We start from the raw sequence: 14,742 nt of genomic DNA on the forward strand, positions 1-14,742 counted from the left end.
CACTCACAGACAATGGTAGGCCTGAGTAGTGTCCCATTGGCCACATCAATAAATCACCTCACTCACTTGCGGTCTGTCGGCTCCTTAAGTGAAGCCATTCCAGGCGCAGGGAGAAACACCTTTTCTCTTTTATGACAGGGCCCTGTCTAAAATGCGGGGTGACTCCCACCTTTTTTGGAAAAAGGTAAGCTGCCTGAATTCCTTTTGGGAATCTGAAATTTCTTTTCAGGTTAAATCAGACCTGAGGTGGAGGGAAAATTACATTACTTCTTTACTAAAGTAAACCCTCTCCTTGTGGTAAAAGAGGGGGCTTCGTAACTTCTAACACCTCCTTTATAGCTAAAACATATTTTGAATGCTTTTTTTGCTAACTTAGGACCTATTCCCCTGGAATCACTAGTGTCGACACAGGAATCAGAGTCCGTGTCGGTATTAGTTTGTACTACTTGTGCAAATTTGTATGTGACTCAGAAAGGTCCCTGTGGATGAAAAGCAGAACTATTAAAAATCACATCTTCAACAGATTATATTCAGTTTTCTGTATGAGATTCAGTAGTGATTCACACTATCATGTAACCTTTCACCCAGTCAGGCTCTTGGTGTCATATTAAACCTCTGTGTCCCTAACATGTCTCCACAGAGTTCCCTGCCACAGACATGTCACACACATGCAGAACTACACCACAGACACTCCGGGATTTATAGGGGACAGACCCATAGTAAAATCTGTCAGAGGGACACAGATGGGATTTGCCAGTTCACAACCCAGCGCCAGTAACACAATGTCTGTGAACACAAAATGCCCACTGACATTCAGCGCTTTTATAATGTCAATCCCACAATTATATAGCACCAAATTCACTGTGGCCCCCCCTGTCAGTAGTGGAGGAGGAGGAGCGTTGTCTCTGCAGCCCGAGGAGAAAGAGAAAATGGTGCTGAGCAGTGTGCTGGCTGACTGAGGAGGAAGCTCCACTCTTCAATGGTGTGTTTTTCCTCAGCTTTTATGAGGTAATTTTTTATACTGACGGGGGTAGGACTGTGCCTCAGCAACTTATGCCCCTTATTTATGCCAGTTTCCATAGGTTTCATGCTGCCCAGGGCGCCGCCCCCCCCCGCGCCCTGCAGTGCCTGTGTATGTGTGGGCAACATGGCGCGCTGCGCTCCCGCCAGCCGCGCGGTACCTTTAGCCGTCACTTTCTTGATTGAAGATCTGTCTTCTAACACTCACCTGTCTTCTGACTTCTGGCTCTGTGAGGGGGGTGACGGCGTGCTGTGGGAGTGAGCATCTAGGCACGGCTAGCGTACAGTTCCCTTCAGGAGCTAATGGTGTCCTGTCAGCCAGAAGCAGAGCCATGAAACTCTTTAGGAAGTTGGTTCCTACTTCTGCCCCCTCAGTCCCACGAAGCAGGTAGTCTGATGCCAGCAGATCTCCCTGAAAATAAAAAACCTAACATAAGTCTTTTCAGAGAAACTCAGTAGAGCTCCTCAGAGTGCATCCAGTCGACCTGGGCACATTTCTACAACTGAGGTCTGGAGGAGGGGCATCGAGGGAGGAGCCAGTTCACACCCAATGAAAAGTATTTAGAGTGCCCATGTCTCCTGCGGATCCCGTCTATGCCCCATGGTCATGAAGTGGACCCCAGCATCCTCTAGGACGTATGAGAAATAGAAAAAAAAAACCATGTAAGACAGGTGAAAATTTCAATCAATTCTAATACAGGTTGAGTATCCCTTATCCAAAATGCTTGGGACCAGAGGTATTTTGGATATGGGATTTTTCCGTATTTTGGAATAATTGCATACCATAATGAGATATCATGGTGATGGGACCCAAGTCTAAGCACAGAATGTATTTATGTTTCATATACACCTTATACACACAACCTGAATGTCATTTTAGCCAATATTTTTTATAACTTTGTGCATTAAACAAAGTGTGTGTACATTCACACAATTCATTTATGTTTCTTATACACCTTATACAGACAGCCTGAAGGTCATTTAATACAATATTTTTAATAACTTTGTGTATTAAACAAGGTTTGTGTACATTGAGCCATCAAAAAACAAAAGTTTCACTATCTCACTCTCGCTCAAAAAAGTCCGTATTTCGGAATATTCCGTATTTCGGATATTTGGATATGGGATATTCAACCTGTACAGGTTGAGTATCCCTTATCCAAAATGCTTGGGACCAGAAGTATTTTGGATATCGGATTTTTACGTATTTTGGAATAATTGCATACCATAATGAGATATCATGGCGATGGGACACAAGTCTAAGCACAGAATGCATTTATGTTTTATATACACCTTATACACACAGCCTGAAGGTAATTTTAGCAAATATTTTTAATAACTTTGTGCATTAAACAAAGTATGTCTACATTCACACAATTCATTTATGTTTCATATACACCTTTTTAATAACTTTGTGTATTCAACAAAGTTTATGTACATTGAGCCATCAAAAAACAAAGGTTTCACTATCTCACTCTCACTCAAAAAATTCTGTATTTCGGAATATTCCTTATTCCGGAATATTTGGATATGGGATACTCAACCTGTACTGAAATATTCTCATCATATTCCTTTATAAAATACTAAGAAAACTACAGAAACGCTTAAAAACTGCAAAAACTAAACTTTAGAAACTCTTAGGGCCCAATTCAGACCTGGACGCAGCCGCGCAGTCGTTCCCAGCGGCCGCATCCAGGTGGTCTGCGCACCGGCCGTTGTGTGGACGCATATGGCTGCGTATGCAGCGATCTGCCTTCATCTCTGACTAACCCTTAATCAAAATTAGCCGTAAAATAATTGTTAATAAAGGAGAAAATATAAAGTCACTTTGCTTTAGGGAAATACTGTAGGATGTTGACGCTTTCCATTTCTCTAAAAAGAAACCAGCAGTAGTCCCTCATCATTGCAGGGTCCCAGCGTCCTTGGTAGCAATGCTCCATTGTCAGAATATCTCTGTGAAAACGCAGGGCCGTAACTAGGTGTGTGCGGAGGGGGCACCGCACATAGCGCCGCAGGGTAGGGGGCGCTGTTGGCGGCTCTTGTCAATTATGTGTTTTCATTACTTTCACTTGCAGCTTCCTCCCCTTTTTGAAGCCCAGCATCTCCTGACCGCCCCTGTCTCCTACCCTGACCCATTCTGTCACTAATAACTATACAGCATTCATGAACTCAACTTGAGATTTCTTTGTTATTCAGTCACACTGTCCTTTATTACATTTCAAGATGCTGACATACCTGGAATTCGAACCCATTGCCTGTGGCACTGCAGTCAGACAATATACTCATTGAGCTACAGTATCTGCCCTTGCATAGAACGGTAGAGAATTCTAAGCTAGAGAATTCTAACTATTTGAAGCTTACCTTGTGAAAAAATGATCAGCATTGCGGCTGAGCAGATCTTTGTAGTGTGTGACTGGAAGGTATGGGATGTGTGGCTGAAAGCTACATAGATCTGCTCAATTGCAATGCTTTGTCATAACCCTTCCCTACGAGGCATGCGCTTTCTGTCCCTATTGAAAAAAATGGGGGATGCCAATTCTCTGTCTGGCACAGGGCGCCAAAAAGTCTAGTTACGGCAATGTGAAAACGTTCGCCCTGTTCATCACTTATGGGGGTACAAACGGTGTGATTTTTGCCTATTTTCTAAGCGATCTGACTAGATCGCTTGGAAATTAAGCACAAATCGCTCCATGTGCATGCCCCATAGAGATAGCCAAGCGCGGCCCTGCGCGTCTCTATCGCTGGCTCAGATCATTCAGGCATGCAGTATAAATCTAGTCAGATCACCTAGCATGCATAAAGAAAACAGATCGCTCAGCACACATCACTGTGTATATAGAGGTGTTTAGCGATGTATGCTGAGCGATCTGTGCTAACTAGATCGCTTAGTACACAGGCACAAGTTGCCCCGTATGTATGGGGCATTACACTACCAGGTTGACAAGGAACCTGGTCGCACAATAGTTAATTCACAATGGACACATAGTTGGCCTCATTTCTGTTCCCTAAGAATCTATGCACAACAGCCATGTAGGAGGACCAAGCATCTGTAAAGCAGTTTCCTTACTTGGAAGCCAAAAATATGTCTTCTTTTAGCTCTGCTTCGGAAATTTATCCTTCAGATAACTGAAAGCCAGGCCTTCTTTATCCAAAGCTTTCACAAAATTCTTGATTAGGCCCAACTTAATGTGAAGCAGAGGTAAAATGGAGTATACTTGATGTTTTTCTCTCCAGCAACAGAGGGTTCTCTCTCTGGTCACTTCTTTGTGATATGGTTGGACAGGAGCCAGCAAGCAACATGGTATTCAAAACTAAGGGGAGGGCTCTGCCCAGGACCAGCACCTGGAGGAGAATGAGGTAGATGAGGAGGGGATTCTGATGACACAGAGGATAAGGAGTCTGGGCAGGATGCGCACCCCATAGCGCAGGCAGAAGAGAGTCTTGCCGAACACTTACTGTGATTGATAAATACATTGAGAATGTCGACACGTTTGTTATGTCGATGTGCAGCCTGTTGACACTGACTATGTTGACAGTCATCATGTCAACAAAACGTCTTTGGTGGTTTAGCTGTTAATTATCTTGCCCAGTGGCTCCAGCTGTGTCTTTCAGGCCCGGAAGTCACATCATGATGACGTCCGGTTCATTGTGCAAGGGTACCCATGGAAAGTATACCTAACCCTACACTCCCCCTAGTGCCTAACTCTAACCTCCCCTCCTGTAACCTAACCCTCCATGTTGGTGTTAATTAGGGGCATTTGTTATTTATTAAACCCCCCCTCCGCACTATTTTTCGTGTATGCTATTTTATTTCATTCGGTTATATTCCCTCCGTCTATTCCTTATTTCTCAACAGTTTTTTGGTATGTGGTAGCGTTCACAGCGCTGGCTTTGTTCTTCTGTTAAATAGTGCTGACGGCGCTCTGTTCTGTGTCTCCGTGGAGACTTCCCTCTCAGCTCCCACAATGCCCCGCTCTTTCCTAATCTCCATAGCAACGTTCAGTGAGGGATTTTGTGTATTCCTGTCAGCTGACGTCCGGAAGTAAATACAACGCATGTGCAGCGACTGGCTGAGGGCGGCGCATGCGCGAAGACCTAGCCGCGGCAGCACTAATCTTCATATGTCAGCGCTGCTGGGAGGTAATAAGCAGCGCTGACAAGGCACATATCAATATCGCTCACCGTGGTATGGGCTCATCTTAAATAAATGAGCTCAAATTCAAAATACTGTACCACGGTGAGTGATAACGAAAAATAACACTTCACGGGAGACACCTTGATAAATAAGGGCATTAGTTTCATGTATACTGCAGTTTGGCTTTGACATGGTTCCTAAAACAAAGACATTATTTATAGGCCATCTTGCTATATAAATCCAAAAGCAGGTACAATACCCGGAAAAACAAGGAATCCCAGTGAACTACGCTCCATAAAAGACAACCATAGTATTATTATTTTCGCTACACTTTTTATGGAACATTTTTCTTAAAAGATAGGCAAAGGCTCAAAACAGCATTGCGATCTGTCATTAGAAGGCATGATGGTTATAATTTGTCATTACAGTAGTAATTGTAAGAGAAATAAAATTGCTTTTACCGCTGTTACCTGCAGCTCCATTGTTTCCTCTTCAGCAGCGGATGCATGATATGAAAGGATCTGCCATAGGGGAAAAAAAGAATACTATAAAAGTTTTGAAATGAACAGACAGCAAGCATTTGGTAAAAATAAATGCATTTTTAATTATGCTTGTTGAAATAAGAAAACTAAAATGAGAATTGCTCCATAATTGTAGGATGATAAATTGATCAGTAACAACAAAATCGTCAGACCGTTTTGCAAAACCACCTGAATGCTTAAAAGAGAGCAAAGGGGGTGATTCAGAGCTGATGGTAGATGTGCTAAATTTAGCACATCTATGATCAGTTTCTCTGACATGTGGGAAGACGCCCAGCACAGGGCTAGTCCGCCCTGAATGTCAGGCCCTGCCCCCACCCCCAGCACGGGTGCGAAAGCATCGCACGGTGGCATTCCGCTGCGTTCTGGGTCGCAGCGGCTGCGTGTGACGTCACACAGCCGCCGTGGCCCACCCCCGCCACGGTCCGGACACGCCTGCGTTGTCCGGACCGCACCCCACCAACGACGTTGACACGCCCTCTCCCACCCAGCGACCGCCCTCTCCCGCCCAGAGACCGCCTCTGCCTGTCAATCAGGCAGAGGCAATTCGCATCTCACTGGCTGCACATGCGCAGTGTGTAAAGGGCTTCAGAGTGTTGTAGCAGCGATCGCCTCTGAATTGCAGAATTACTGCACGGACTGCATGGTTCTCGAAGGCTGTTTGATAAGTACATTATGTTTTCCATATCTGCTTAGTGTTTGATTAACGCATTGCATTGTTTTGAATCATTTTCCCAATATTGCAGAACACACCCAACTTCAGATGCTCTAATTGTACAAATATAGCACACCAAATCTATACAGCATATTTTGAACAGTCAAGATCACCATCATTAAGATAGTATTGAAAATTGGTTTAAATTATTACATTAGAATTATTAATATATTGTACAAAATACCATCATGTGCCTTGATCACTACAGTATAACAATCGGCCATCATAGGTATTTTAGATTGAAAAATTATTTGCAGCAAGATAAAATTTTATATAAAAAGAAAAGAAAAAGACAAATGAAAATTATTCATCTGGAACATTGAGAACTTTATTAGACTATTATTATTATTATTATTATTATTATTATTACTGATTCATCTACTTATGTGAAAAAACTATCCCTATTCCTGAAAATACAGTCCAGCAGTGTGCAGGTAAATAATGACTTGAATGTACTGTGAGGATTCTAGGTAATTTAATCATACAAGTATACATAGCCAGATTAAGGGGGGTGGAGGGTAGAGCAGGGTATACTTTACCCCGGGCCCACCTTTGTCATGCCACCCCCATACCAAAGGACACTAACCTCCATAACTTTTCCTCTTATGCAGCAGCAGAACCAGGCATCCAGAATGCAGTGTAGGCTGAGACACAGGAGTATCAGGTTTCATGACCTACCTATGGAGCTTGCTTTCCAACCAGAGGAGAGATAGGAGGATGGAGAGAGAGCTGTAAGCGAGAGAGGGCTCCTAGCTTCTCCTTGCCTGGGTGTCTGAGTCCTGTGTAACCTGTTATCTAATGATGGTTTAGAGCAGGGGTGGGCAATTATTTCAGCTGGAAGGCCGCTTAACACTTCCAGCGAATATTCGAGGGCCACACACAAAATACTCAAAAAGAGTCCCCTTTTTACACATTACGGCAGATAGCGTCCCCTTTTTACACATTACGGCAGACATCGTCCTCCTTTTTACACATTACAGCAGACAGCGCCCCCGTTTTTACACATTACGGCAGACATTGTCCCCTTTTTACACATTACAGTAGACAGCGCCCATTGTCCCCCTTTTTACACATTACGGCAGACATCGTCCCCCTTTTTACACATTACAGCAGACAGTGCCCCCGTTTTTACACATTACGGCAGACATTGTCCCCCTTTTTACACATTACGGCAGACATCGTCCCCGTTTTTACACATTACAGCAGACAGTGCCCCCGTTTTTACACATTACGGCAGACATTGTCCCCCTTTTTACACATTACGGCAGACTGCGTCCACTTTTTACACATTACGGCAGACTGCGTCCCCTTTTTACACATTACGGCAGACATTGTCCCCCTTTTTACACATTACAGCAGACTGCGTCCACTTTTTACACATTACGGCAGACTGCGTCCCCTTTTTACACATTACGGCAGACATCGTCCCCCTTTTTACACATTACAGCAGACAGTGCCCCCATTTTTACACATTACGGCAGACATTGTCCCCCTTTTTACACATTACGGCAGACTGCGTCCACTTTTTACACATTACGGCAGACTGCGTCCCCTTTTTACACATTACGGCAGACATTGTCCCCCTTTTTACACATTACGGCAGACTGCGTCCACTTTTTACACATTACGGCAGACTGCGTCCCCTTTTTACACATTACGGCAGACATCGTCCCCCTTTTTACACATTACAGCAGACAGTGCCCCCGTTTTTACACATTACGGCAGACATTGTCTCCCTTTTTACACATCACAGCAGACAGTGCCTCCGTTTTTACACATTACGGCAGACATCGTCCCCCTTTTTACACATTACGGCAGACAGCATCACCCTTTTTTACACATTACGGCAGACAGTCCCTACCCCCCTATCCCCTCCCTCCCCTAAACCCATATTGTAGTTTTTAGCTCAGCTGCCTCCCCACCCCTAAACCTATATGGCAGCTTAAGCAGTGATCCAGGGTCTGGCAGGACAGGGGGTTTACCTGTTCGTCACAGTGGCAGACGATCCCCGCTGTCCGATGATGCCGCCTGGAGTCACTGCTGATGTGGCCTCTCTTGCTCCCGCTCGCTGGCCGCTGCTTCTTCTCCTCGCTCCTGCTTACTGCAGTGCCCGCCCCCCGTGACGCCCAGCACGTTGGTAACAGAGGAAATCCCGGTCAGCTGACCCTGTGACGTGACCGGGATTTCCTCAGCGGCGCCTCGTCTGAGAGCAGTGCAATGACAAGCGGCCTGTCGGGCCGCTTGTCATTGCACTTTAATGGGGCACAGAGGGCCAGGTACGATCGGTCCGCGGGCCGCATCCGGCCCGCGGGCCGCCTGTTGCCCACCCCTAGTTTAGAGTGAGACCTCCTGAGTCCTGTCCCAGGGTGTAAGTAGTACAGTGGCTGCTACTATTCTTCCATGTGACATGATAAATTATAGATTTTATTTTTCTATGTGTATTTTCAGGTTGTTCAAGTTGTCTTTGTTCCTCTACAAGAATTTTTTTTAAACACAGTTGTCTTTCAATTAGGTGGAGCTATAAACTATTAGCTTAAATCTAATATACACCATTGGCATTGATTTAAATTTAATATACACAAACCATACCTCCCAACATGACCACTGGACTTCCTTCTGGAGTTATAATTGCAATCACCTGTGTTGAAAAACCTTCCTTATCAATTAAATAGTTCAACACAGGTGACACCATTCATATTAAGAGGGAAGTCCAGGAGCAGAGCATTTTGTCCCTCCTGGAAAGGGTCATGTTGGCATGCATGCACCATCTCATATACACCCCCCTTCCTTCCACTTCGGCCACCCTGTCTTAAGTGCCCCGGGCACTTCCAAGGCTTAATCCGGCTCTGCATGTACACCAACTCACAGACTGTTTTATTTCTGCAAATGTGCATAAACCTGTCTGATATTAAAGCTTGTTTACAGAGGTGCAAATATCCTCAACTGGGAAAAGCCTATCAAAGCAGGAAAGTGGGAAAGGTCTATTAAAACGGCAAAAGTACAGACAATAAAAAATAATACAATACAGTATAATATTAATATATTTTATCATATGTTCTCTAACTCGGTCCTCAGGACCCCACACGGTACATATTTTCTAGGTCTCCTAACACAATCAATGGTAAAATATTTAGCTACACTTGTGGTTATTTTAAAATGTGTCAGCCAGTAATGATTACACCTGTGCTAATCATTACCTGCTAAGTGACCTGGAAAACATGAGCTGTTTGGGGTCATGAGAACCGAGTTTGAGAACCTGTGTATTATATTGCAAATTATTATATTATTACTAATGACATCACATTTTTGGGAACAGAATACTACATTTCTTATAATTTATATACTGACAACAAGTTTCATTTTTACTGTATTGCCCAGGTTTATCCTGGACAGATACTACTACTGTCATATGCTCCGGCCCCTGGCTGCTGTTACTTACCCTGTGTAATCCACTATGGTCTGTCCCCTACTCAGTAAACATCTCTCTGCAGTGGCTCCGAATGTTCTCATTAAAAAATACTTTCTTTGAATATCAGGAGCTCAATAAAATTGTTTTTGAGGCAAACAACAGATGGGTGTCTTGGAATATTTACTAACTGCCAACTTTCTCCTGAACAGAGCAGGAGAAGTGTAAATCCTTAAGGAGGGTATCTGAAAGCCAGTGTTTGACAATAATTATTTAATGCTTGAACAAGATGTTAGAATTGCAGTGAGCTGCCAAGAAACAATCCTCTTATTGTGGACTCACCTCTAATGTCACCATCTGTTTGGCCATTGCTCTCTCCACAACTTCATACATCTGGGTGTTCTGGATCCCCAAGCCACAGAAAATTGCAAAGGCTTCAAGAAATTGCTCATCGTTTCTGTTGAAGGCCTTGAGTTTGCCAGAGTTTTCATCCATCTTGTTTACAAGTTGGCAAACCCCTATGATAAATATATAACTGGAGACATTAATACTGAACATCCAAGAATGCTGCTTTGCAAATCTAAAATAAAAAATAAATTCTACTACAGTTCTTTTGGCAAGTCTATAATGTGAATTAACATTTATTAGTTAATTTGCCCTCTAAAATATGTCGATAAATGCTGTATGCAGGGGTGGCATCTGTGAAAGGATCAGGAAATGCTTAGTCACAGCCACTGGTGGAAGCCTTGGTGAGGCCAGCACCTGCTAGTCACATGACATGCAGGAAGTCAGGTAGTGACATTCTGTCAATACTTTGTCATAACATACAAGACATAAGGAGGGACATTTTTTAAAGGGTGGTTTGTCAAAACCAATATTTTAGTTATTTTTCTGGCAGTTTTTACTTGGGTAAGACCACAATTTTTCACAATCCCACCAACCACTGGTGGGACTTGCGAGTGGTGGGCCAGGTGCAAAAATATGACCCCGCCCTCTGCCCTACAGGGAGAAGCAGCCTGGGTAGAAGCAGTGGGTGACAGTAGCAGAGACTGTGGGTGACAGCGGCGGAGGCTGTGGGTGACAGCATGGGGGCCGTGGGTGATGGAGAGGTACATGGTGACTGTGGAGTCAGTGGGTGACAGGTAGAGGTGTCTGGGAGTGATAGAGGGTAACAAGGAGATGTAGATGGTTGACTAAGGAGACAATAGGTGATGGAGAGAGGCAGAGGGTGGCAGGTGGTGACTGGAGAGTCAGTGGGTTACAGAGATGTAGGAGGTGACAGGGAGAAGCAGTGGGAGGCAGAGGAGAGGCAGACAAGTAGAGGCGGTGGGTGACTGGAAAGTTAGTGGGTGACAGGGAGAGGCAGAGGGTGAGAGGGGGAGGCAGACGGTGACCGGGTGTCAGTGGCTGAGCGGAAGAGGCAGATAGGTGACAGTGGAAGGCAGAGGGTGAAAGTGAGAGGCTGTGGGTGACGAGAGAGGCTATGGGTGACAGCGAGAGAGGCTTTGGGTGACGGAAAGACAGGAAGTGACAAGTAGAGGTGGCTGGGAGAGGTAGAGGGTGAAAGGAAGAGGCCGTGGGAGACAAGAGGAAGGCTGTGGGTGGCAGAGAGTGACAAGGAGATAGTGAGTGATGGGGTGAGGCATAGGGTGACAAGGGAAGGCAGAGGGTAAAATCGGATGGCAAAGGGTGACCAGGGAGAGGCAGTGGACGACTGGGGAGAAGCAGCAGGTGATTGGGGAGAGGCTGTTGGTGAAAAACAACAGTGTTTCCCCCAGAATTTGGCTGGTCGGCATTATGAGGTCGGCGGAAAGGGAAGCGGGGTGGGGGTGTTAAAGTGTGCACTCTGGAGGAAGGGTAGACCTGATGTCTGCGGTTACATCATTTCTCAGTGGCCCCTGGGGGCCACCTTTACCTTTACAAATGTGATTGGGGTCTGAGTGGGGAAGCAGCATGTCTGTTCATTTGCAGCCTCGGTCACACACTGTGTGTGCTGCTGCTGCATTTGTGAGAGTGAGAACTGAAACACAGCCTGCTTTAGCTGGGACAGACTGGGACTCCCTCCCGGGTCTGCACTGACAGAGATGTTGCAAAATGATTTACTTACTTTGGGGGCCACTTCCACTGGCTCTGCAAGCAGACGCAGGGCAGTTCTTTCTATCTACCCTTTGCCCGCAATCGTCATCCTGCCAGCATTGCATCCTCGTTGGTACTCATGAAGTCTGTGTCACTCATGAGGAAGAGACTGGAGGAGCCGGGGAGAGATGACATGCGGAAGCCCTCAATGTCTCCTCCACTGTCCTACGTTTCTCCCAAGTTTACCCTACAACTGTTCACTCCTCCTCTCATGGACTGGGCCTTTCTGTATGGTTAATTCTTAGCACTATGCTTGCTTCCAGTTCTCTTTGTATCCTGTCTTCCCCTCCCCCTGACTCACCTACACTTGCCGCCCAGATACAGAGCCACCCTTCCCATGCTTTTGCTGCGCCATATATAGTTTATTTTTTTTACACTTTAATGTACCACAGTTACGTATACTTTTAGTTAACATTATGTTAGGTTTTTTGTTAATTGTATTTTCTGATACAGCACTGGGGAAATTGTGATGCCATAATAATAATAATAATAATAATAATAATAATAACATAAATTAATAAATATTAATTGGGATCCATAATATGTACTTCAGTGGTTTTGTGCCAGATTTATGGTGGTATTTCTGGTAACTGGCGTTTTTCGATGACAGTTTTACAGTCACTCGCCAAACTGCAGTTTGGAGGTCAAAGCCAGTGGCAACGGGTATCAGCTTCAAACTCTCATCAAACATGCCCTTTAGCCAATTTTCCCAGTAAGTGTACAAATTAATTGAATACCATCTATTCCAATGTTCCCAATTTCACTGATGACGATTAGATAAAGAAAAATACCCTGAATATTAGCAAACATTAAGATTTCTAGTAATGAAATGTGTAATATGCAATTTATTTTGTCATTTAATGTATTGTCCCTTTGATAACTCCCCTCAGTTTGTTTTATTTATGTTTGGATTGGTTCATATTAAGCCCCATAATGCCTATATGCAGCCATTTTATTAAACTATAATGAGAAAGTCTCATTTTGGTTTAGGCGCATGTCCCATCAGGTGTAATAGCAGTGATGATGGGGGTCATTCCGAGTTGATCGCTGGCTGCATTTGTTCGCAGCGCAGCGATCAGGCTAAAAAACGGCAGTTCTGCGCATGTGTATGCGGCGCAATGCGCACGCTCGACGTACGGGCACAACGAACGATGTAGTTTTGCACAAGGTCTAGCGATGCATTTCAGTCGCACTGCTTGCCGCAGAGTGATTGACATGAAGTGGGCGTTTCTGTGTGGCAACTGACCGTTTTCAGGGAGTGTGGGGAAAAACGCAGGCGTGCCTGGAAAAACGCAGGTGTGGCTGGGCGAACGCTTGGCGGGTTTGTGACGTCAAATCCGGAACTGAATAGTCTGAAGTGATCGCAAACGCTGAGTAGGTTTTGAGCTACTCTGAAACTACACCAATATTTTTTGTAGCCGCTCTGCGATCCAACCGTTCGCACTTCTGCTAAGCTAAAATACACTCCCAGTGGGCGGCGGCATAGCGTTTGCACGGCTGCTAAAAACTGCTAGCGAGCGAACAACTCGGAATGATCCCCGATGTCCCTTAATAGTAATCTAATTTCCAACTATGAAGACATAAGACAAGTACCTATCACTTTATTCTTCTTTCCATTCTTAATCGGCGTGCAGAGCAGGCTCTGGATGTGCTTCGTGTTACTGTCCTCATTTTCATTCTGCCAAGAAAAGTCATGTTACAGGTTACAGTTCTATCACACTCAGCACACACACAAGGCTCTTCTGGCAATGCAAAGTGATAAATCCGTTTATAATGTAATCATCTAAAACAATATAGAATAACCTCACTAATGTCTCCTACAGTGTCAAACTAAACACAAGTACAATTTAACAAGAAGGGAGGTAATCTGCGCACTGGGGTGGTTTTACTGTATGGGATGTGCTGCTAGTCAAAAGGGTGTCCTTGCCCTTTGGTTCAATATGGATATCTGGTTTTTACCTCACTGCGCTCATCCCCTACAATTTGAGTACTCGTTAAATGATGCAAATGGATACTTATATAAAGGTGTGTTTTACTTTCACATGTATCAAATATGACACTCAATATAATGAAACAGTGCAGATGAAATTGTGGAACATGAAAAAGGTGGTAATCACAATGTGTGCTCCACGGGGAGCACCTGTTTAACTCAGTCCTCTAATCACTCAAATTGGTGATTAAATCCTTTAGGTTCTTGGCGTGTGTGTTCTGTCACAAAGGCCAATGGGCTGGAAAAAATATATATAATGATTGAATCTGGCGGTGTTGCTTTAAAAGTCTAATGTAGATTTTCCAGTGGAAATGTCTCTAGTCCTGACCGGACTGTATGGGCTTTAAAAATCTGTCTTTAGTAATTAGATTCATATAGTTGCAGAGGACGGCGTCCCGTACCTCTGCGTGTGGAAGTCAGGTGTTCGTGCACTATCGTTGCGGCCGTACTTGTAAGATGTACAGGTGCGGGGGGCAGCGGGAACCTCCTGGCGGCTCCGGACAGACTCGTCCCTCAGCTCGCGCGCCCGCTCTCCGGTTCGTCCTGTTAGGGATCTCCCCGTGTGCCTGCGCCGCTCGCTGGGTTGGTCGTGTTCGCGTGGGGGGGAGCTCAGCCGCAGGATCTGAACAGAGCCTGTGGCAGTGTTGCACCTCCCCACAACGGAGTACTCACCTGTGTGGTCCTCCTGCTGCCCGTCCGTCTGTACTGCTTACCGATGTCTGCGCCGTAGGTCCGAGGGTCTCACAGCACTCTCCTGTCCTCCACTGGTTTGATGTCTCTTAGTCGTCTCCTCCAACGCGT

General features: G+C 44.9%; 1 protein-coding gene across 5 annotated transcripts in view; it reads right to left on the minus strand.

Annotated features, from left to right (window-relative positions):
• The window catches only part of PDE5A (phosphodiesterase 5A), a 274,469-nt gene that overhangs the window by 92,544 nt on the left and 167,183 nt on the right, over nt 1-14,742 (minus strand). For 3 of the 5 annotated variants that reach the window (XM_063920239.1, XM_063920241.1, XM_063920236.1), the window contains exons 9-11: nt 13,545-13,629; nt 10,158-10,333; nt 5,617-5,676 (exon numbers count right to left, since the gene is read on the minus strand). In XM_063920239.1, coding sequence (XP_063776309.1) covers nt 5,617-5,676; nt 10,158-10,333; nt 13,545-13,629 — 321 coding nt within the window. The remainder of the gene's footprint in view (nt 1-5,616; nt 5,677-10,157; nt 10,334-13,544; nt 13,630-14,742) is intronic. The other 2 variants (XM_063920240.1, XM_063920238.1) reach the window with 1 other exon arrangement.

Source organism: Pseudophryne corroboree, chromosome 1 (genome assembly GCF_028390025.1).
Source record: "Pseudophryne corroboree isolate aPseCor3 chromosome 1, aPseCor3.hap2, whole genome shotgun sequence".
Classification (NCBI taxonomy): Eukaryota; Metazoa; Chordata; class Amphibia; order Anura; family Myobatrachidae; genus Pseudophryne; species Pseudophryne corroboree.